The 21,258-nt window shown below is 44.9% G+C and overlaps 1 protein-coding gene across 8 annotated transcripts in view; it reads left to right on the top strand.

Annotated features, from left to right (window-relative positions):
* The window catches only part of EPHB1 (EPH receptor B1), a 453,083-nt gene that overhangs the window by 285,664 nt on the left and 146,161 nt on the right, over positions 1-21,258 (top strand). For all 8 annotated transcript variants that reach the window (XM_055295345.2, XM_055295339.2, XM_063611327.1 and 5 more), the window contains one exon: positions 10,894-11,049. In XM_055295345.2, the coding sequence (XP_055151320.1) occupies positions 10,894-11,049 (156 nt within the window). The remainder of the gene's footprint in view (positions 1-10,893; positions 11,050-21,258) is intronic.

The raw sequence follows: 21,258 nt of genomic DNA, 5'->3' as shown, positions 1-21,258 counted from the left end.
TCAGGCTGCCCCTCCAAGCGCTCAGCCACCTCACTTGCCTATGGATCCCACCCACCCCACACAGGCTCTCTGCCTGAGCCTGAGCACTCAGGGCCCTTGGAGGCACTGTGCTCATGTCCTTGACTGAGTCATTTTCATTCTCCAGGGCTTTTTCACAGGCTGCTCTCTCCACCTGGAAGCTTCTCTGCCTCCTTTCACTAACCTACCTTACCTCTGCCTGTCATAGGGGGCTTATATCTTCCTTATGCTTTCATTTAGATGTCGCTTTCCCAAGGCCCTCCCAGAGTGGGTTAGGTCCCTGCTGTGGCCCTTCTATGCCACCTCAATCCCATCCATTGGAATTTCCAGCTTAAAGTCTGTCTTCCTCCACCAGGTTGTCAATTCCACATGGGGAACATCTTTGTGTTTTTCCCCCATTGATATATCGCGATGCCTAGCACATCTCCAAGTATATTATAGGTGGTCAATAAATACTTTCAAGTGAATTGTTGATGAAAACATTCAGCCTGGCTCCTTGTGGAAAACATCTTGAGGATATTTATTGAGGAGATACTATATTCCAGGAATTTTACATGTATTACACTGATCTTCACAATAGCTATGGGAAGGAAATCACCTTAGCATCCCTTTTTACAAATGGGGGTCTGAGGGTCAAAGTTTAAATAACTTGCTTAAGATCACACAGTCAGAACATGGAAGTTTTTCAGACCCCATCTTTGCATTCTTCCAGATGGCCTAGAGCAGTGGTCCTCAAACTAGAGCTATACCAGAATCGCCTGGTGGGCTTGATAAAATTCGGATTACTGAGTCACATCTCCAGATTTTCTGGTTCCGTAGGCCTGGAGGAGGATCTGATATTCTGCATTTCTATATGTTCCCAGGTGGCACTGATGCTACTTGTCTTAGTTCAAGTTGCTGTAACAAATACTGGGTGGCTTAAACAACAAACATTTATTTCTCACAGTTCTGAATACTAGGAAGTCCAAGATCAATGTGCCAGAAGATCCAGGGTCTGGTGAGGGCCCACTTCCTGGTGTGCAGATGACCATCTGCTCATTGTATCCTTACACGGCAGAAAGGAAGCTCTCTCCTATTTCTTCTTATTAGGCCATTAATCCCATTTATGAGGGCTCCACCCTCATGACTTAATTACGCCACAGAGTCCTCACCTCCAAATAGTATCACATTTGGGGCCGGGCACAATGGCTCATGCCTGTAGTGCCAGGACTTTGGGAGGCCAAGGGGGGCAGATCACGAGGTCAGGAGATCAAGACCATCCTGGCTAACATAGTGAAACCCCGTCTCTACTTAAAAAACAAAAGTTAGCCAGTCATGGTGGCACATGCCTATAGTCCCAGCTATTTTGGAGGCTGAGGCGGGAGAATCACTTGAACCCTGGAGGCGGAGGTTGCAGTGAGCTGAGATCACGCCACTACACTCCAGCCTGGGTGACAGAGCAAGACTCTGTCTAAAAAAAAAAAAAAAGAAAGAAAAAAATTACATTCAGAATTAGGCTTCAACGTATTTTTTTTTTCTTTTTTTTTTTGAGGGGCAACTTTTAGTCCATAGCACTGCTGATTTGGAGACCAATTTGAGAACCTGGCCTAGATCACTACAAAACACCTGGGCTTGCTTTATGGCTATCTTTGCTCCCTAATCACTGACCTTGGACCAGGATTTTAGGATCCAGGCCTGGACTCTCTTCTGAGAGTAACTGATGCCCAGCACAGCCTCCTACAACCAGACAGGACCCTGGCTCTGAAGGTCCTGGCCACACTCTGGGAACAGGCTGCCATCAGGACCTGAGTGTCTGTCCCTCTCCCTTGAGACACTGCTCTTCTGTTTGTCACTCTTCAGTCCTGACCAGTGATCTCCCCATTTTATCAAGGCAAAGCACCACCACCCTGGCCCACCTCTTTAACAGCTTCCATGTGGATGCATTCTAGGCTTGCTACTGCTACTGCTGTCTGAACAACTTAATAGCACTGTTAGTTACAGTCGCTTCTGTGTCATGGTGCCTGCAGCATTCATCAATTTCAGCAAGTGTCACCATGAGTGATACAAGTATATGACACAGCTAAGTGTCTCCTCTGCACAGGCCATTACAGCTGGCAGCAGGCCCAGGGAGGCAAGAACTGGAGATTCATTTGGCTCCAAGTGCCCAGGTTGATGTAGAAGTAAATGCGCTCCAGCCCTCCTGCCACCATGGCCCCCATAAATGCTTCGTATTCTTGGCATCTTCTACAACTACTCTCAAAGTTTCCCCAGGTAAGCTAGGGATCCTGCTCTCTCTGGGTCTTGGTGCAATCTTTTCCCTTTGCCTCATCCTCCCATCCTCCCTCTGTGCCAACTTTTACCCATCCTTTGAGGCTCTGTGCATGAACCACCTCCTCTAGGCAGCCTTCCAACGGCAACCCACTCTCCCCTTCCTCTAAAGACCTCTGGCACAGAGCATCTCCACCTCTGCTGTAGACATTTTATTGGTAAACACTTCACCCTGACCTGCTATGCTCAGCTCAGCTCCTTGGAATTGGAGGTTGTCATTCATATTGTTGTGTCCTCTGCAAGATTTTTAAATGTACTGGATGAGAATTTCTTTGATTACTAAAGTCATGTATATGCAATACAAAACATTGATAAAGTACAGAAACATAATAATAATGTCACCATTCTCAGATTTTATTTTCCATTTTGCTGAGTATGATATGTTTGAGTGCGTGCGTGTGTGTAAAATGAAGTTCATAGTCTCATACTCTATAGTTTTAGACCACAGTTTTATAATATTTTTCCAAGTCACAATTTTAACTGCTGTGCAATATTCCATTATATGAATGTTGCATAATTTATTTAGTCAATACCTTGTTATCAGACTTCTAAGTTCCTCCCTCTCCCTTTCTCTCGTCTGTCTTTCTTCCCTATTATAAATAACACTGTGATGAACATCAATGAACATAAATCTTTTCCCACACCTGCTTGCCTTTTTTTCTAGAATAAGTTTTTAGAAATAAGATTGTTGAATCAAAGCTTTCAACATTTTGAAGCTCTTAATACACATCAAATAACTCTCTCAGGAAATGATAAGAATCCATACTTTGGCTGGGCACATTGGCTTACTCCAGTAATCCCAGCACTTTGGGAAGCCGAGGTGGATGGATCATTTGCGGTCAGGTGCTCAGAACAAGCCTGGCCAACACGGTAAAACCCCATCTGTACTAAAAATACAAAAATTAGTTAGGTGGTAGTGGTGCTTTCCTATAATCCCCACTACTCGGGAGGCTGAGGCAGGAGAATCGCTTGACCCTGGGAGGCAGAGGTTGCGGTGAGCCGAGATCGTGCCACTGCACACCAGTCTGGGTAACAGAGTGAGACCCTATCTCAAAAAAAAAAAAAAAAAAAAATCCACTTTGTGTGGGAGTGCTCATTATCTCACATTCTCTAATATTAATATCATATTTGTTGTTGTAGTTATTATCATCACAGCTTTTATCTTTTGGGTCTTACCACAGCAGTCCTTCAGTGAACACTCACTCAATTAGCCATAGAATGTGTATGCCTATGTGTAAGGTTTGTGCTAAGCTCTGGGGAAAGGGAAATACAAAGATGACAACACCTAGTATCCACCTTCAGAGAGCTTTCAAACTAGTACATTCGATGGATGGATGGATGGATGGATGCATGGAAGAATGGACAGATGGATGGGTGCTTGGCAAATATTTCTTTGCCATCAGTTTTCTCAACACATTGCCATGAATACAAGGGGAAATGGGAGCTCCCATAAGGCTTTGAGTCCCAATGGAATGTCCTGGGGCTGTTCAGGAAAACCCATTCTGAGAAAGCAAAGACTGCTTTTGAGAATAGACAGAGGAATCCCAGTCCAGAGACCTCATGCCACTTCCTTCTAGGGAGTTTCATCAGGCCTGAAATTTCGGAGCTGGGAACCTATTTGGCCAGCCACCAGTAATGTGAAGGTGATGGAGACATTTGGCCACAGAAGTGACTTTAAATGGTGGCCCAATGTGGGGCCACAAGACCTATGGAAGGAGCTATGCAGAGCTGTTTGCATGACCCACAGGAATTTCTTGCTCACCAACACCACACCTATCGCACAATTCTTAGCAGCTGCTGAGAGAAGCGCTTCTGCCTCTCTTACAGAATGAGAGCAAAGCGTAAGATAAAGGAAGGGGAGGTTGTAGGAGCAATGAACTCTGGGCTGTGAAACTCCTTCTTCCTGGCCAGAAGCATGTACCTTGCCTCTCTCCCAGTTGCCCCATGAGGCAGGCTGACTTCCCTGAGCCAGCTGCTGAGCTGCACCTGCCTTGAGAAAAAGGCACCCGGTTCTTAAGCAGGGGATGAATATTCATTGGCATGAACCTTTGCAAACTCATTTGGGGAAAAAAATAGATCAGAAGAAGTAATCAGATTATTAAAAAGAAAGAGCAAGGACAGAAGGTGGTGGTGGAGGGAAGAATCACATTTAAAATGAAAGGAGAGACTTCCTCCCTATGGTGTAGCTCTGACCCCCTCGACCATGCACTGAGAATAGTTAAGCTCTCCCACATTTATGCTGCATAAAAATGTTGTTTATGAGGCCTCATTTGAGAGGAGGAGGGGCAGATGTAACATGCACCCTCCACATCTGAAAATTATAAAATAATATTTTGAGGTCTTCATTTTATCTTCCTTTGATATCAAGAAAAATTGTGAGAGCTAAAGAGGCTCTAGTGAGTGCTGAGTGACAGGTTAAAGGGCTCCAATAAAGATTAGATGGTCCACCATCTCCTGAGGAAATTGCACAAAAGTGGTTATTCCCTCTTGCTTCTATTAATTTCCTCTTCCTGGCTGCTTGGAAATGCTTCATAACCTGATGCTGCAGATGGGGACGAGAAGCGCTTTCCATTATCTCAATCACTGCATTGTTTATGAGACACTTAATCTGTTTCTTTATAAAGTAATAGTACTGTAGTTGATGGACTCAGTGTCACTGGAAGTCTGTGTGCAGGGACAGGAGGAGAGGAGTGTCTTGAGAGTATGGTAAGCAGAAGGTCATTTGTTACATCGCTGAGGTGCTGAGAAGTTGGGTGGCGTTTCAAGGTGACCTTCTGGATACCAGCCAGAGGTGACGTGCACCCATCTCTTGGCACTTGAACAGGGAGGCAAATGTGTGTTTTGTCTGTTGAATGGAAAACATACACATGTTTAGGCACGGGGTGCTCAGATCTTGTCTCCTTCCCTTTTCTGAAGTTGGGGGTGGGGAAAGAGATGTGTGGTGAGGTCAGGGGGAGGGGTGACACCCAAAAACCTTGGCTATGCAAGTTTCTAGGCCTTCTGTCTGAACTGCAATCACTTACAGTGGAGGAAAGGAAACCCCCTTCTCTTAAGGAAACAAGGCAATTGTAGGCTGCGTTGGTGTTAGAAACGTCCAGCCCTCCAAGTTATGTTGTCCCATTGACAAAGGTCTTAATGCGAATACACAGCAAGGTGCCGGTGGCTCTTCTCTTTCTACCCACCTCCTGGAAATGTAATGGAACTCTCCCCTGTGAATTCCAAAGCCGGGCACTTTCTGACCTAATTTCCGTTCCTACTTCTCCTGTTCTTCCACCTCTTTTCTTCTCTCTTTGTCTTTTCCTCTCCTTCTGAATTTCATCTCCTAACCATCACAATAAACTGTTTAATCACCACTGCCAAGTACTAAGAAATGGCACTTTTTTTTTTTTTTAATGAGACAGAGTCTCACTCTGTCACGCAGGCTGGAGTGCAGTGGCACGACCTCGGCTCACTGCAACCTCTGCCTCCCGGATTCAAGCAATTCTCCTGCCTCAGCATGCTGAGTAGCTGGGATTACAGGCACATGCCATGACGCCCAGCTAATTTTTTTTTTTTTTTTTTTGTACTTTTAGTAGAGACAGGGTTTTGCCATGTTGGCCAGGCTGGTCTCAAACTTCTGATCTCGGGTGATCCACCCACCTCGGCCAAGTGTTGGGATTACAAGTGTGAGCCACCACGCCCGGCCTGAAGTGACACTTTTAACCATTGTTTAAAGCATGAATTCTATGAGAAAGTATAGCACAAGTGTGGTTACAAGTTACAGTCTAAAAGGTTAATAAATGAACTCAGGAATACTGCTTCTTTTATAAAGTTTCTTGTGACTCTCATCTTATAAGGATACTCTGCAAAAGGTGTACATCCAGCCACCTGGTCGCCTGTGTGCACACAAGCATAGCACAGATCCTGCTGTATCAGAAGCAGCATTCCATCGTACACCTCCCTCACCAGGAAGGGAGCTTCCTAATGTCAGCTACCCCATCTGCGCCCTGCTCTATTCCTCTAGCCTGGTGCCTGGCTAGAAGTCGATCCTCGAAAAATATTTGTTGAATGAGGGGCTCCCAACTGTAGCAATAGTGCTGACCATAATTCTGTAAAGGAACTCCTGAGTTTTGAAATGCTAACTCTGTTATTTACCTTAAGTTGCCTGAAAGCGCTGAGATGTGTTTGGTTAGGCTACCGCTGTATTTAAGTATTGTTGTTTGAAATCGTAGAGTCTTTATGCAGGTGAGCAGTCTCCAGGCTGTCAGGGTCTCCGCCACTCCGCACTGTGTGACTCCCTGCTGCTTTATATTCTTAAGAGACTGACCTGGCTCCAAAGGCCATTTGCTTTTGCTTCTCTTGGCCTGAATATTCTTCATCGGAATCCACCCAGAAGCTTTATTTATCACCCCAAGTTAAAGCTGCTTTTTCTCAAGTGACAGCATAGTTTTCTTATTTATTTTTCTATGTTAAATTTCTAGTGAAAAAACAATATTGTTAACTTTTGTTTCTGATTAATGGCACCTGATCCTCAAGATAAGTTAAAAAGGCTTTGTGGATTAGCCTGGCACTTTAACCCTTGTTTTAAGCATGAATTCTATGAGAAATATAGCATAACAATGTAAAAGTTTAATAAATTACTTGGATTATACCCAAAAGATTATGAATCATTGTACTATAAAGACACATGCACATGTATGTTTATTGCAGCACTATTTACAATAGCAAAGACGTGGAACCAACCCAAATGCCTATCAATGATAGACTGGATAAAGAAAAAGTGGCACATATACACCATGGAATAATATGCAGCCATAGAAAAGAATGAGTTCATTCCCTTTGCAGGGACACGGATGAAGCTGGAAACCATCATTCTCAGCAAACTATCACAGAAACAGAAAACCAAACACCACATGTTCTCACTCATAAGTAGGAGTTAAACAATGAGAACACATGGACACAGGGAGGGGAACATCACATACCGGGGCCTGTTCGGGGGCGGAGGGCAAGGGGAAGGATAGCATTAGGACAAATACCTAATGCATGCAGGGCTTAAAACCTAGAGGATGGGTTGATGGGTACAGCAAACCACAATGGCACATGAATCCCTGTGTAACAAACCTGCACATTCTGCACATGTATGCCGTGACTTTAAGTAAAAAGAAACAAACAAAACAAACAAACAAAAAAAACTTTAATAAATGAATTTAGGAATACTGCTTCTTTTATAAATTAAGGCATGCCTAGGCAGATTTTATGAAAGTATTAAGCTATAAAGTCTGAGTATTAAGGAGAGTCATACATTTTGTAATTATATGTAAAATATATTTTGTAGATATGATTCACCCATTATACATAACAGAAGTAATATATGTAGAAACACATTCTTCCATTGGGTTCCAGGATTTATTTGCCCAGTTTGGGACTTGAAATTTATATTCTGACCCTGAATTCTAAACGTCCCTGCAAAGAAACCTTGTTTTTTGTTTTTTAAAGGAGTGGGTAAGTTGGGATGGAGAGGAGTTAGCATTATTTAACACACATTGATGCTAGCGACATTTCATATTTGAGTTTATTAATTTCTAATAATCTGTGGGAAGTTATTGTGAGAAATTTACAGTTCTTTTTCATAGACCTTTTATACAGATGAGCAAATTGAGGCCCTGAGGGATGATATAACTTGCCAGTGTTCACCAAGCTGGGAGCTAGCAGAGCCAAGAATTGAACTCAGACTGTCTGACCATTTCCAAATGCTTGTTTCTCTGGGGAAAATGGAGTCAGATCCCTTCCTGGAACCTCTCTCCTTAACCACTCCCCAAGCTTCTCTCCCTAATGTCCGGCTTGGACCTCCTCCCCTCCACTTCCTCCTCTTGTGGACACCTTGGAATTCAGAGACTCAGTCACCCAGAGCTACTGTCCTCCATCAGAAACCTCAGAGGACGCACTTTCCACATCCCCCTGCCACCTGTGGATATCAGGACAATTGTTTATGCTGTTAACTTATTAAATGTAAAGTGAGGAGGCTTTTACGTGCTGGAAAGAAAGGGAAAACACCTTGTTCTTCTTGGACTGGTACATTAAGAAAATTACAGCATGGCAGGGGCCAAATGTGAATGCTTGAGTCGTCACCTCTACCCCTCCCCCACTCTCCAGAGACAGAGCTCCTGCCCAGTCCAGGCAGCACAGGCCTGGGACTTGTCTGTATTCGCTGGCTGCAGAACCGAATGGGGCCAGGAAGGCTGGGGATTTATTAGGAAAAGAGCCAAGTGTTTCTCACAGGAGATGAGGAGAGATATGGAAAGAAGGAAAGAGGGAGAAAAACAGAGGGAGGGACTGTACTGAGTGGGCTGGGAAAGATGGATTAGTAAGCCAAAGTCTGGGATACTTTTGCCATTCAGAGCTTCTCCCTGTCATGTTTTATGTGTTAGATCTTTAGTAAAGACTCAAACAGTAGTTTTTTTCTTTCTACAGAGAAGTTTCTTTGAATGTGCTGAGATGAGTCAGGAAGTGGTCCCTTTTTACATGGGTCGTAACTGACATTGTTTCCCCAAACATGGGAAACGACATTCACTCCAGTGTCTTCCCCGATCCCAGGGGATGCTCTGCAAAGTAAGGCTTCTTGGTGAAAAAACATAGCATTTTTAAAAGTTTTAAAAGTTCTCAACAAAGAATAAGATGAACTTTTAAAATCAGCATTTCAAAATATCTGGCCACAGTACCCTTTTGTCATAGGTGTTAACAACCCAAAGAACGTGGATCCCATGGGACACATTTGGGTTGTGCCGTTCCAGAATGTTGTGTTTCGGAGATTCCTTCCTGTCCAAAATGGCACCCCACCCAGCACACGTCTGGAGAAACTGAAACCTTTTCCTCACCTTAAGTGAGCAATGGAGTGAGATAACTTTCACAGCATAGGAAACAATTCTTTCTTCTTGTCTTAGCAGAAAAGCAGTGGATATTTTTCAAATAGTTTATGTGTATGTCATCACTATCATTTCTCCCACTGTGTGATCCTTGGTAACTTTTGTAACCTCTCCGTGTCCCAGTTTCCTCATTAGCAAAATGGAGATAATAATAGCTACCCCATAGAGTAGTGCATGGAAAGCACTTAACAAGACAAGTTAACAGATGGTGGCTACTGCTGTTATTAAAGAATACGCTGCACTTTCCAGGAGGGAACAATACATTTGAGAAGATTAGCTTTCTATAAGTAGAAACCATTATAATGGCACTTCCATTATACAATGATCACATTGTATTAGATTTATATGACTTCATTGGATCAAGAGCTCCTTGAAGGCAGGCTCTATTCTTGAATTCCCTATGTCATGTTTTCAGCAGGAACACAGTAAACGTTTGTTGAATGAAGTTATGAGGTGTGTAAGAAAGCCAAACAAGTTGACCAGTCACTAAGTTTTACCCAGTCTCAAAGGAGGATGAGCCAGAGTAGGTTTCATGGGGACGGGAAGAGTGGGGGCTGAGATAATAAGGAAGGGCCTTGGGGAAGTAGGGTAGGCAGGATCAATCTTGTGAGGGATCAGCAAGGAAGAGACCAGATGTCTGGGCTCAAAAGTTTTTACAGATGAGACAAAGTTAAGACCTGAGGGACAGTTTGGAGCCAGATTTTTCAGAGAATGACTCATTATAGGCTGATCCCACAGGAAATTAAGAGGATGTGCTGCACATATGAGGGCCCCTCCAGTGGAGATCAGGTTGTATCAGGTGTTCCCAACCTTCCCCACTGCCATGTGCATGATAGATGACACCAAGTGTGTGACACGTTCCCTGGTGTGCTGTCTGCAAAGTCATCCTTTCCTTGCCCCACCCTCAAAAGCATATCAAATTGCAATTAAAGGAGAATGATGTTGTTAAGGCAGTAACCTTGAAATCACTCTAATTTAGTTTTAAAGAATCACTTATGAATTTCAGCCGTTTGCCATCTTTCAAAGAAAGAGCTTGTTAATACATCTCATAGTGTTCCTCATGTGTGCTGCAACATGGCATTGAAAAACCGTGGGTCCAACATGTCACTGAAAAACCTAGGACCCCTTTCTATCTGAGGCCATAAGATGAGATGTCTTTAGTGAGTGGCTCAGGGAAAGGCCGTGGATGTTAACCAGGTAGACAGAGGAGGGAGTAACCATTTATAGAGCACTTATGTCCCAGGAACTGAGCTACACATTAGATTTGTTTTCTCAATTAAATCTCTTGACACACCTGGAAGGGAAGAATTATTATCCATTTTGTTCAAGTGAGAGACGTCATTGGTACCAAGAAGGTATATTTCACAAAGGATTTTTGAAGAATTGAAAGTGTTAAATATGGGTTTCCTCAACCTTAGATGATCCCTTGGTACAAGAGGGGCATCTTTTTTTTTTTTTTACATGGTACATGGATACATATGTAACAAACCTGCACATTGTGCACATGTACCCTAAAACCTAAAGTATAATAATAAAATAAAAATAAAAAAAAGAGGGGCATCTTAATGTTCTTTTTAGAGAGGAAGAAACTCCTTTTCCGGTTGTAGGGAAGAGTTTCTGGCTGCCACACTTCCATTAATTATCACATGGTCTCTTTGTGTTCTAGCTTGCCCTGCAGGGACATTCAAGGCCAGCCAGGAAGCTGAAGGCTGCTCCCACTGCCCCTCCAACAGCCGCTCTCCTGCAGAGGCGTCTCCCATCTGCACCTGTCGTACCGGTTATTACCGAGCGGACTTTGACCCTCCAGAAGTGGCATGCACTAGTAAGTGTCTAGTAACGGCTTTGGGCTGGGGAGTTTGGTTCCCTGATGGTGCAAGTGGTGGGTCTGGGGCAGGGAAGAGAAGACATCATCCTTTGATCCCAGAGCAAAGCAGAATTGCTGGCCGTGGTGCTGAAACATACAACTCCTGTGCTCGGAGTTCAGGGGCCTTGTCCCTTCGTAGCACTGGGTGAAGATTACATTTTTTTCTTCCCCCTTCTTCCCATATAAGAGGGCCTTCTCCCACCCCAGCAAGATAACTTCTGTTCATCAGATATCAGACTGGAGAGTTCTTTGGATGCAAAATCATGATCTATTTTCACCTCCTCCAAGAAGTCCCTCCTGGTGCCTATAGCTGAGAATCTCCTATCTGTTTGCTGGGTTTCCTCTATATTTGTAACCACACTCCCCTCAGACAATTAATAATCATTTTATTAATTGTCCAGTCATTCTGTACTTATCTCAGTTACCAAATGAAGACCATTGTGTGCCAGGACCATATATTCATCTTCTTGCGTCCCTTCCGACGCCCAGCCTGATGTAGCACTTGTGCTCCTGTCAAATGACAAGACCAGTGGCCTGACCACAGAATGCATCTCCAAGGCAGAAATTCTAGGGACTGGAGCTAATGCATTGGCTACATCACTCTCCCATCTTATAATATAGAGGCAACAGCAGTCTCCCCGCCAAAAATGGGGAAAGGCAGCTACAATCTCTGGATAGGGATGTGAGAAGGGGTGCATTTCTCCCAATATTCTCCCCCATGATTGTGGGAGGAGGCAATCACTACTGTCCCTGCACAGTACTTTGGATAATTTACTCCTACTCCTCTGAGCATTGCAGCCCTGAAATGGGGATGACCTCTCTTTTCAGTATTCCCATTCTATTTGGAAGTCAGTGCTCCAGGTTAGCCTCTAATATGTTAGAATTGTCTTCTTCATTGGATAATGCTTCCTGGCTCCCTGTGAGCAGGGACCTTTCCTTATACCTCCTTGGACCAAATCCCTTCCATCCATCCCCAGCACAGAAGAATATTTCATTTATACTTTCTGTTGGATGAACAGAAAAAGTGACTGGACTCCGAGTAGAAGAATTACTTAATTCCAGCCTTATAGTGTATGTAACCTTTACTGAGTAAAGAGGGGGAATGAAAGTATCTTCGAGATCAAGTTCCTGAGTTCAATCAATGTGTATAGATTTGAACTGAGGAAAAGCTCATCCTCTTGTAAACTGATTTTCTACAGACCTGTCTCTCTGGTGGGTTAATATTAACAAAAATGATAGTTTCTGCTGACCAGAGGTCCTGTTTTTCTGTTGTGCTGTCTCCTCCACTGATTTCTGAGGTTGCCCTGGGGGTCTTCAATAAGCCCAAAAAGCATTGTTTAATGTACTTCTTTAGAAACCACTTAAGGATGCTGAATCACTGCTCCCTGGATGTTCAGACCAAAGACTAGTCTCCATGATTGCCAAAGTATATGCCCAGGGTTCCACAGTATTCCTCCAGAAAACACTCCTTTCCATTCCTTCTCATTAGCCCCTCTCACTGGCCGGCCTCCCTCTACAGATCAACCAGGCAAATAGAAGCCTCGGCCTCCCAGCTTCCCACTTCAGCAGACACACCCTGTAAATTCATCCTGTCCCTGGGTACGGTCACCTAGAGGAAAGGTAGACCAATGACTAAATGCTCAGAATGTTGATGTGCTGCTGCCCTCCTTGCTATAGCATTTCTCTCTTCTCTCTCTCAAGGCCTATCTTCCAGCCATATGATCTGATGTACTTGAACCAGCAGGACTAATACCTGGCTAATACCTGGGGGGTAAAAAAGCAGAAATTTCCCAAAGCCTCCAGTATGTACTTTCTAGATCCTCACTCCACTGGACCTCCTCATATCCCGAGTCTACCCTCCTTAAAATCGGACCTGAACCAGGCATGGTGGCATGCACCAGTAGTCCCTGCTACTTGGGAGGCTGAAGAAGGATGATCACTTTAGCTTAGGAGTTCCATTCCAGTGTGGGTGACATAACAAAACTCCCATGTCTAAACTAATGACAATAATTTAATAATGATAATTAATAATAAATCATACCTTATAGGCGTCTTCCTCCTGTCTCTGGTCCAGTTAGCTCTGGGGTTATGGATACTCCCTATAGTCCCACCACAGTGTCCCCATCTTACCCAGAGTGGAGGTGATTATTAGACATGCCTATATGTGTGACTTCAGCCACCACACCCTTTACATGCCTCTACTTTCCAGAAATAGCAGGCTTTAGCAGGCTTGGGTCGGACCAGAAATCACTGAATCAAAGCCACATGTGGCTGTGGTGGCCAGGCCTGAGAGAAACTCATAGATGCACTGTCCAGCTCTCTGCCTTGGCCTGCAGGGACAAGCACTAGTTGAGGGGACCCATAGGGCAGGGCTGAGGTGCAATGCCATGCTAGGCAAAACAAATGTAAATAAATCTATTATTTTACTGAACCTCATTATATATTTGATTTATTGTGTGCCAGGAAAGTACTGTATGAAAAAGTCAATTTGTTGGCTTTTATAATCTCATTAGGGTTTCCTTTTAAGGCATTCTAATTGGAGGTGCCATCTGTTCTCTTAAAAAAGCATTGCACATCACCACGGTGAATATTTTTTCAGATACAAGGAGCATATCTGGAGTTGTTGAGGCAAGGCACAGCCCTGTACTGTGGCCTTGGGGCTCCTGCTGGTTCAGCAGGTTGAGCAGGGCAGGAGTGCAAGGGCCCAGCCCAGCGTGAGACACACTGGTTGGGGCAGAGAAGGCACAGGCGCTGGTTCACTTTGCACATTCACTCTTCCGTTCATTCCATCAGGAGATAAACACAACCTGACTGGGCACTGTGGGTACCCAGGTAAAGAAGGAGAGCTTTGTCTTTCTGAAATGTACAGGGCAGTGGACATCTAGAGTGTTCAGGTCCTGTGGGCATAAGGGAGGGAGGCAGTGTCAGGAGAGATCAAGAGCCGAGGCCTGGAAGTCTGGAGGGGCCTCAGGTTTAATGTACTGCCGTTGACTTTAAATGGATTATATCAGTAGTCACACTCATTCACTGGTAGTATTGGAAAGTTTATAAAGAGTTTTGGAACTTTAAAATGTGTCATTTGACAAGGCTATAAAACCTATAGTGCACTAAGAATTAATATTTTTAATGAATCCTGTTAATCTCTTGGGGTTGGCACACATATAGTCATTGTATTTTTGTAGTGCTACAAGTGTTAATTTATTTCATGTAAACATTTGGAATGCATGTTACCTTTTGCACCCCTGTTTAGCCATTTGTTTCTTTTCTTTTTAATCTACTGGGAGACCCAGGGACCCCTACACCCCTTGACCTCTGAGATGCCTCTGTGTGTCCAGGCTTGTCCTTGAATTTTGTCAGTGGACTGCGCAGGGATGCAGGTGCACCTCAAGGTGTCAAAGGGGCTGCTGTGGGCTCCAAATGACATCAGAGGAGGGAGGCTTAGAGAGCTCTGTGTTTTGAGTCTGCAGTGACATCACTGCTGCTGGTCTCTGGACGACTAGCTGCCTTCTTCCTTCTTCTCTCTCCCCTCTTCACTTCTACCCAGGCCTGCAGCTCTAGATCTTCCCTGTACTTGCTCATATCCAAGAGGATGCCTCTTCCCTCAAACCTAGGCCAGGTATGGAATGAGGTGGGAGCTTAGGAGATAGCTAGAGGCAAGTGACAAGTGACTCCTCACCACTCCCTGCTCATGAAACTGCCTGAATAAAGACAGACTACCTGGACAGTGGGGACCACCTTCAGTGAGGAGTTACTGAAGGGCTACTGACAGTAAGGGGAGGGGGTCATATGAAAAGACAATGGGAGGAAACAAGGGGAAGGTGCAGCCCCACCAGCAGGGAGGGGTTGCGAAGGTTATGGACTGAGGAACCAGCTCTGAGCTTTGGGCTTGCTGTGCTTCTGCTGAAAAAGCCGCTGCCTTCCTCCCTGTAGTGCTCCCTGAGGCACTGCCCAGAAGCCCTCAGTTTCCCTGGTGAATCCTGGCATCCCCAAACTGCCTCAGTCTTGAGTGGGTTCTGGGAAAGCTCGTAGAATCATTGATTTCATGTAGTGGGTGGAAGGTGGGCTTTGGCACTTCAGAGACAAAAGTTTCAATCTTGATTCTGTCTCTTGCCTTCTCTGTGACCTTGGTCTAAATCCTTGGTCTAAGCTTTCTTACATTCTGTCATTTTATTCTCATGACTTCATAATAATGTATGCTTTTCTGAGTTATTATGAGGATTCAGCCAAATAGTATTGTGGAGTCCTTGGCACAGTGCCTGGTTCATAGTAAACTCTCAACTGATGTTAGAACTTGCTTTGGTTACATCCCTGGAAAGTGTGAAGATTGCAGCAGATATTGAAGCTTCCAGCATGAGAGGATGTTGGATATCTGAAAATAAAAGTGATGTTGTTGGGGGAGCCCAGGCTTGACGCCATCACCCAGCATCACAGCAGAATCCATGATATGGTCCCAAACCACACAGTCGCCTTGGCCTAAAGATCCTGCTGAAAACAAATGAGAAGGTGACTGCCCTACCCTGTGACCTGGTGTGCAGTGGGAGAAGGAAGGAGGCACAGGCAGAGCTTCTGAGAAGCTGCCGAGCTCGCTCCTGCCGATGACAGGTGCCAAGAAGCTGGGCAGGAGCAATGGCTCACAATACTGGCTTTCCATTCCCAGGCAGCAGCGGCCTAGCAGCTCCTCACACTGAGACACACTTCCTTCCACAGGAGGGCCAGATGGCAAGGGAGACATGGTGGGGTCAACTGGGCAGAGGGGCAGCCAGGAACACACTTGGAGATGCACAGCAATGTGAAACCCTGCACCATGTTGCAGGGCTTGGCTTCTGTTTTAAATAATTTCTAGTTTACTGGGGGATGAAATGGAAAGGAAGAATTTATGAAGCAGGTGAAAACAGATAATTATGCCTTATAAAATTGCTGTCTGTGAAAAACTATACAGAAGGACTGGTGTGAAAATAATTACCTTGTTACATTGCTGACCACAAAAACCCCTTTTCTGTCACTCACATGGAAGAAATTTTGATGGATCACAGAGGCAAGCTAGTGCTTGCCTTGTTTCTTTTATTTCTTCTTAAATGCAATGGACTTCCCTCTGCAGTTTTGATCATAGAAATGAAATGAAAAAGGGGTCATTGTGTCTCTTGAGCCTAACTGCTGACCCCCTAGATGAGGGACACAGTGCCTGCCAGTCTCAGGGTTTCCCTGGAGGCCATCCCTGTCCTCCCTCCTGACTGCCACTGACAGGCAGGGAAGCTTAGTGGCAGGGGCAGGGGTTTTGAGTTTGGCTCCTGACGGTAAGACCTGGGGCAAGTTACTTAGCCTTTTGGAACACGAGCTTCCTCCTGGATAAAATTGGGTATGCTGGAACTCAAATTACGAGGTTGTGAGAATTAAAAGCCAGCAAGCAAGTGAAGCTCCAGGATGAAAACTCAGGTCTGTCTGACTCTAATGCCATGACCTCAGTGATGTCGCAAACCATCGTGGCGATGGTGGTGATTGGCTGTTATTCTCACGCATGAACTACCTGGCTTAGAGAAGGATAAGAATCTGCGCTTCCTTCTCCCATTCCTGCGTAGTCTGGTTTCTCTCCTTTAAGTTCATGTTTCCTTTTTTAAGGTGCTGGCAGTTGTTTCCCTCTTTTATCCCAGGCATGACAGGGCAGTGGTGGGGTTGGGGGTGGGGGTGGTGTCCCTGTGGCATAAGGATCATGTCCCTTGGACAGACTGCCCAGGAGTGGGACATTCCCAGGGCCTAGACCCCGATCTTTCCAGGGAAGCAGGGTGGATGGAGAAGAGTGCATAGGGTTTAGAGGGTAGAAATGGCCTTGGCATGACAGAAACAGAACGATGTCCTCTGCACAGGTGGCCTCTGCAGCCAGGTTTGGTGGCCATTGAGCATTGTGGGTCTGTAAGGACATCAGCTTATAAGCCCTCTGGTCTTGGGCACAGGATCTGCTGTGTCATGCTCAATAAGATCCCCACTGATGGTTTCCTTTAGGTCATTCCTTTAAAATGCAGTCCCTGGACAAGCAGCCTCCGTGTCACCTAGGAACTTACTAAAAATAAAAATTCTCAGCCCCAACCCGGAGCCACTGAAATGAGAAGCTCTGGAGGTGGAGCCCAGTGATCAGAGTTTTAACAAGCCCTGCAAGTAACTCTGAAGGCTGTGAAAGTTTGGGAACATTGCTTTAGAGTTGGGTCATGTTCCTCTGTCCTTTGCTTTATGACTTCTGAGGAGAAAGGCCATTGGGTGAATTCTCACAGACTGGAACCACAGGGCCTTCCCCTCCCCATCAATGTCCTGTGTGCCAGGCTGGAAAGCTGCAGGGAGGGGCGCTGTGAATATGTATGTGAGAGACAGGAGGGGTGGGGTGTGATGTGAGTGTGAATGTGTGAGCGCATCTGTGTTTATTTGAATGGTTCAAGGGAGGGTCTCACTACTTCTCAGAATAATCCGCACCTGCTCTGGCTCAGTTTCTATTTCATTTTCACCCTTTTTTTGAGATGGAGTCTCACTCTATCACCCAGGCTGGACTGCAGTGGCGTGATCTCAGCTCGCTGCAACCTCCACCTCCCAGGTTCAAGCGATTCTCCTGCCTCAGCCTCCCGAGTAGCTGGGATTACAGGCGCTCGCCATCACACCCAGATAATTTTTGTATTTTTAGTAGAGATGGGGTTTCACCATGTTGGTTAGGCTGATCTCGAACTCCTGACCATGTGATCTGCCCGCCTCAGCCTCCCAAAGTGCTGGGATTACAGGTGTGAGCCATCACGCCCAGCCCGTTTTCACTCTTGAGTGGTCATAGCAGTGTGAAGACCTGCAAAGGACATTGTTAGCTGGGGCTGGGAGCAGTGACCAGGGAGAGAAGCGAATGGAAACCAGGAAGCACAACGTGGCTGGAGTGAGCTCAGGGAGGGCTGAAGGAGAAACTGAAACAGAAGGAAAGTGACTGATGGGCACCATTTGCCTGAATTCAGATTGAGGATCCAGAGGATAGCCAGTGTAAATGGGTGATGGGCCCCAGCTCACCTGGGAGGAAATCAGACCAAGAGGAAACCTCTGAGGCTGCTGCTGCAGGGAGGAGCTCTTCAGGCCAATAGAGCAATAAGCATTCCACATGAGACAGGAATCTAGTGTCGTAAATTGGGGACTGCTTGCTTGTCTGCATGTCTACACAATGAGGGTGATTTTTTTAAATTTTATCATTATTATACTTTTAGGGTACATGTGCACAACGTGCAGGTTTGTTACATATGTATCCATGTGCCATGTTGGTGTGCTGCACCCATTAACTTGTCATTTAGCATTAGGTATATCTCCTAATGCTATCCCTCCCCCCTCCCCTCACCCCGTAACAGTTCCCGGTGTGTGATGTTCCCCTTCCTGTGTCCATGTGTCCTCATTGTTCAGTTCCCACCTATGAGCGGGAACATGCGGTGTCTGGTTTTTTGTCCTTGCGATAGTTTGCTGAGAATAATGGTTTCCAGCTTCATCCATGTCCCTACAAAGGACATCAACTCATCATTTTTTATGGCTGCATAGTATTCCATGGTGTATATGTGCTACATTTTCTTAATCCAGTCTACCATTGTTGGACATTTGGGTTGGTTCCAAGTCTTTGCTATTGTGAATTTTAAATACTTTACAAAAGTCGACCTTTTGACAAGTGTTTACTTGGGTTAATCTAGGGCTTGCAAAATGGTAAAAGAAGGCTGCTTTGCTCCAGCTGAGCTTTACCCATCGCTGACCAGGGCTTTAGTGTAAGTTACCCTGTGTGTTCTATTCGATAGGTAAAGAGATTGTTTGATATTACCCTGATATGTAATCCATGTTGCCTGTTAAAAAATACATTTGTGTTTTTGAAGGGGAGGTAGTCTGTGTTCTCCTTGAGGTGAACTTCAGACAAAGGTCAAAGATCAATATGAGACGGCAAGCCTAGATTTGGGCCCCCGCCCCATGCCGGCCCCCGCCCCATGCTGGTAGATGGTTTATACACCAGCAAAAGTGGATGCAAAAGGAGGGAGTGTGACTGCAAGCCAGAAGCTATTTATAACTGTCACTGCCACATCAGGAAGGGTCAGCATTGCCTGTGTAAATGTGCTTTCACACTTCTGTAATCTACAATTTCTTTTCATAGTTGTTTGACCCAAGTGAGTATAACCTTTTTGAGGAATTGTATAGCTCTAAGTTTTAAGCTAAAAGCCAGGCACACAAGCTAACAAGTCTGTTTCAGAATTTCATAAGAGCATTTGGAGTCACAGATTGTTGACACTCTGAACACTGCCACCCCAAATCCTCCCAATGTTAGCCTTCTCCCTCCAGTAACCCCAAGAGGCAGAGGCGGTCATGCCACTTTTATTTTTCTGAGCATTTGTGATAACAGCTCATGTCTTGTCCAGGGCAGCATCACTCCATTGCCAACAGCAGTAACCCAACCCTGGGGGAGAGGCCTTCTGGACTTCAGATTAGGCACTCCTTCCTCACTCCTGCCATTGGTCGGTCCTTAAGGACCAATGCTCAGCAGGCCAGTGATTTTAATGCTTAAGGACAATGTTCTCATCTTTTTAAAATTATCTGCTTGAGGCTAAACACTTGTTGCTTTAACTGTTCCCCAAATTTCTTGACCCACGCCCCTGCCCCTCTGCCATTTGTCCAGGCTCCTGGCTGGTCTTTTCTGAATCTCTCACATTTATCAATAAAGCTCTCAAAATATGGCAGCCAGAATGAGACTTGTGATCCTCACTCCAGAGCAAGGTTCTGTAGAAAAGTCATGGATTTTCCTTGTGATTGGGATATTGCAACCTTGTGTTCACTTTGGTTGCAGTCACTGAAACTGTGAGCTCCCACCACATGTGGCAGCCACTAAACAGCCAGTGCTTTTGTTTGTCCACTCAGGAAATGCTGTCTGTTTGGGTCTCCCCTATATGCACTTATCAGTATGATTTCAGACATTTTGCCTTGTGGATTTAGGCACAGTGCACTTTCACATACAGATCATTTTAAATACTGATTTTTATCATCTTTCAAATAAGCAGTGTTAGTATAATTGCTAAGAGTGTGGGCTCTGGAGCCTGTGCCCAGGTTCATGTCCTGCTCTACTACTGAACAGCGACGTGGGGCAAGTGACAAAGCTTTTTTGTCTTCGTTTCCTAATCCATAAAATGGGGATAATATTGGAATCTGCCTCACTGCACTGTTATGGGAATTAAATGCAATATACCATTTAGGCTGGGCACAGTGACTCACGCCTGTAATCCCAGCACTTTGGGAGGCCGAGGCAGGCAAATCATGAGGTCAGGGGTTCGAGACCAGCCTGGCCAATATGGTGAAACCCTGTCTCTATTAAAAAAAAAAAAAATACAAAAATTAGCCCGGCGTGGTGGCATGTGCCTGTAGTCCCAGCTACTCGGAGGCTGAGGTAGAAGAATCGCTTGAATCCGGGAGGCGGAGGTGGCAATGAGCCAAGATCGTGTCACTGCACTCCAGCCTGGATGACAGAGCAAGACTCTGTCTCAGATAGATAGATAGATAGATAGATAGATAGATAGATAGATAGATAGATAGATAAATAAATAGAACAATATTTGGCATACAGGAGTAATGCAGTAAAAGTAAGCTATTTGATTTTATTACTGTTATCAGAGTTGTCTACCCTACTTTGATGTAATTTTCAAAGCAGCTAAAATCCAAACACTGGCACTATTATTTAGTTAACGTTTCTTCCTTCAATATATAAGTATTCGTATACTTTTAGAAGTTACTCTTGTGGAAATCCAGGTTTACTCTATACTCTATACTCTTTTTCTTTGCAGGCGAATAAATTTTTAGAGAAAGAAAGAATGTTGACTGGCCTGACTTACACATAGAGAACACACACAAGTTCTTGTCGGTCTTTCCTTGAGGCTCACAAAACACCGATTTACTTGTGAAGTTCCAGAAGGAGAGGATTAAGGTGAAGTGCATCCATGTAATCTACTCCCTTCTCTATTTTAAAAATCAGAACAAAGCTGTCCTCTCCATGACTTTAGGGTCCCCTCTTGCCATGAATGCTCCTTTGTGGTCACAAGCAATTGTCTTGGTGTCAGATTTATAGGTTCTGGTCCAAGGCAGAACTGGCCTGGAATGGATGCTGGAACTTAATGGTTGCCACAGCTCAGCTTATTCAAT

Source organism: Symphalangus syndactylus, chromosome 10 (genome assembly GCF_028878055.3).
Source record: "Symphalangus syndactylus isolate Jambi chromosome 10, NHGRI_mSymSyn1-v2.1_pri, whole genome shotgun sequence".
NCBI classification, from domain to species: domain Eukaryota; kingdom Metazoa; phylum Chordata; class Mammalia; order Primates; family Hylobatidae; genus Symphalangus; species Symphalangus syndactylus.
This window is presented reverse-complemented; position numbering and strand designations above follow the sequence as displayed.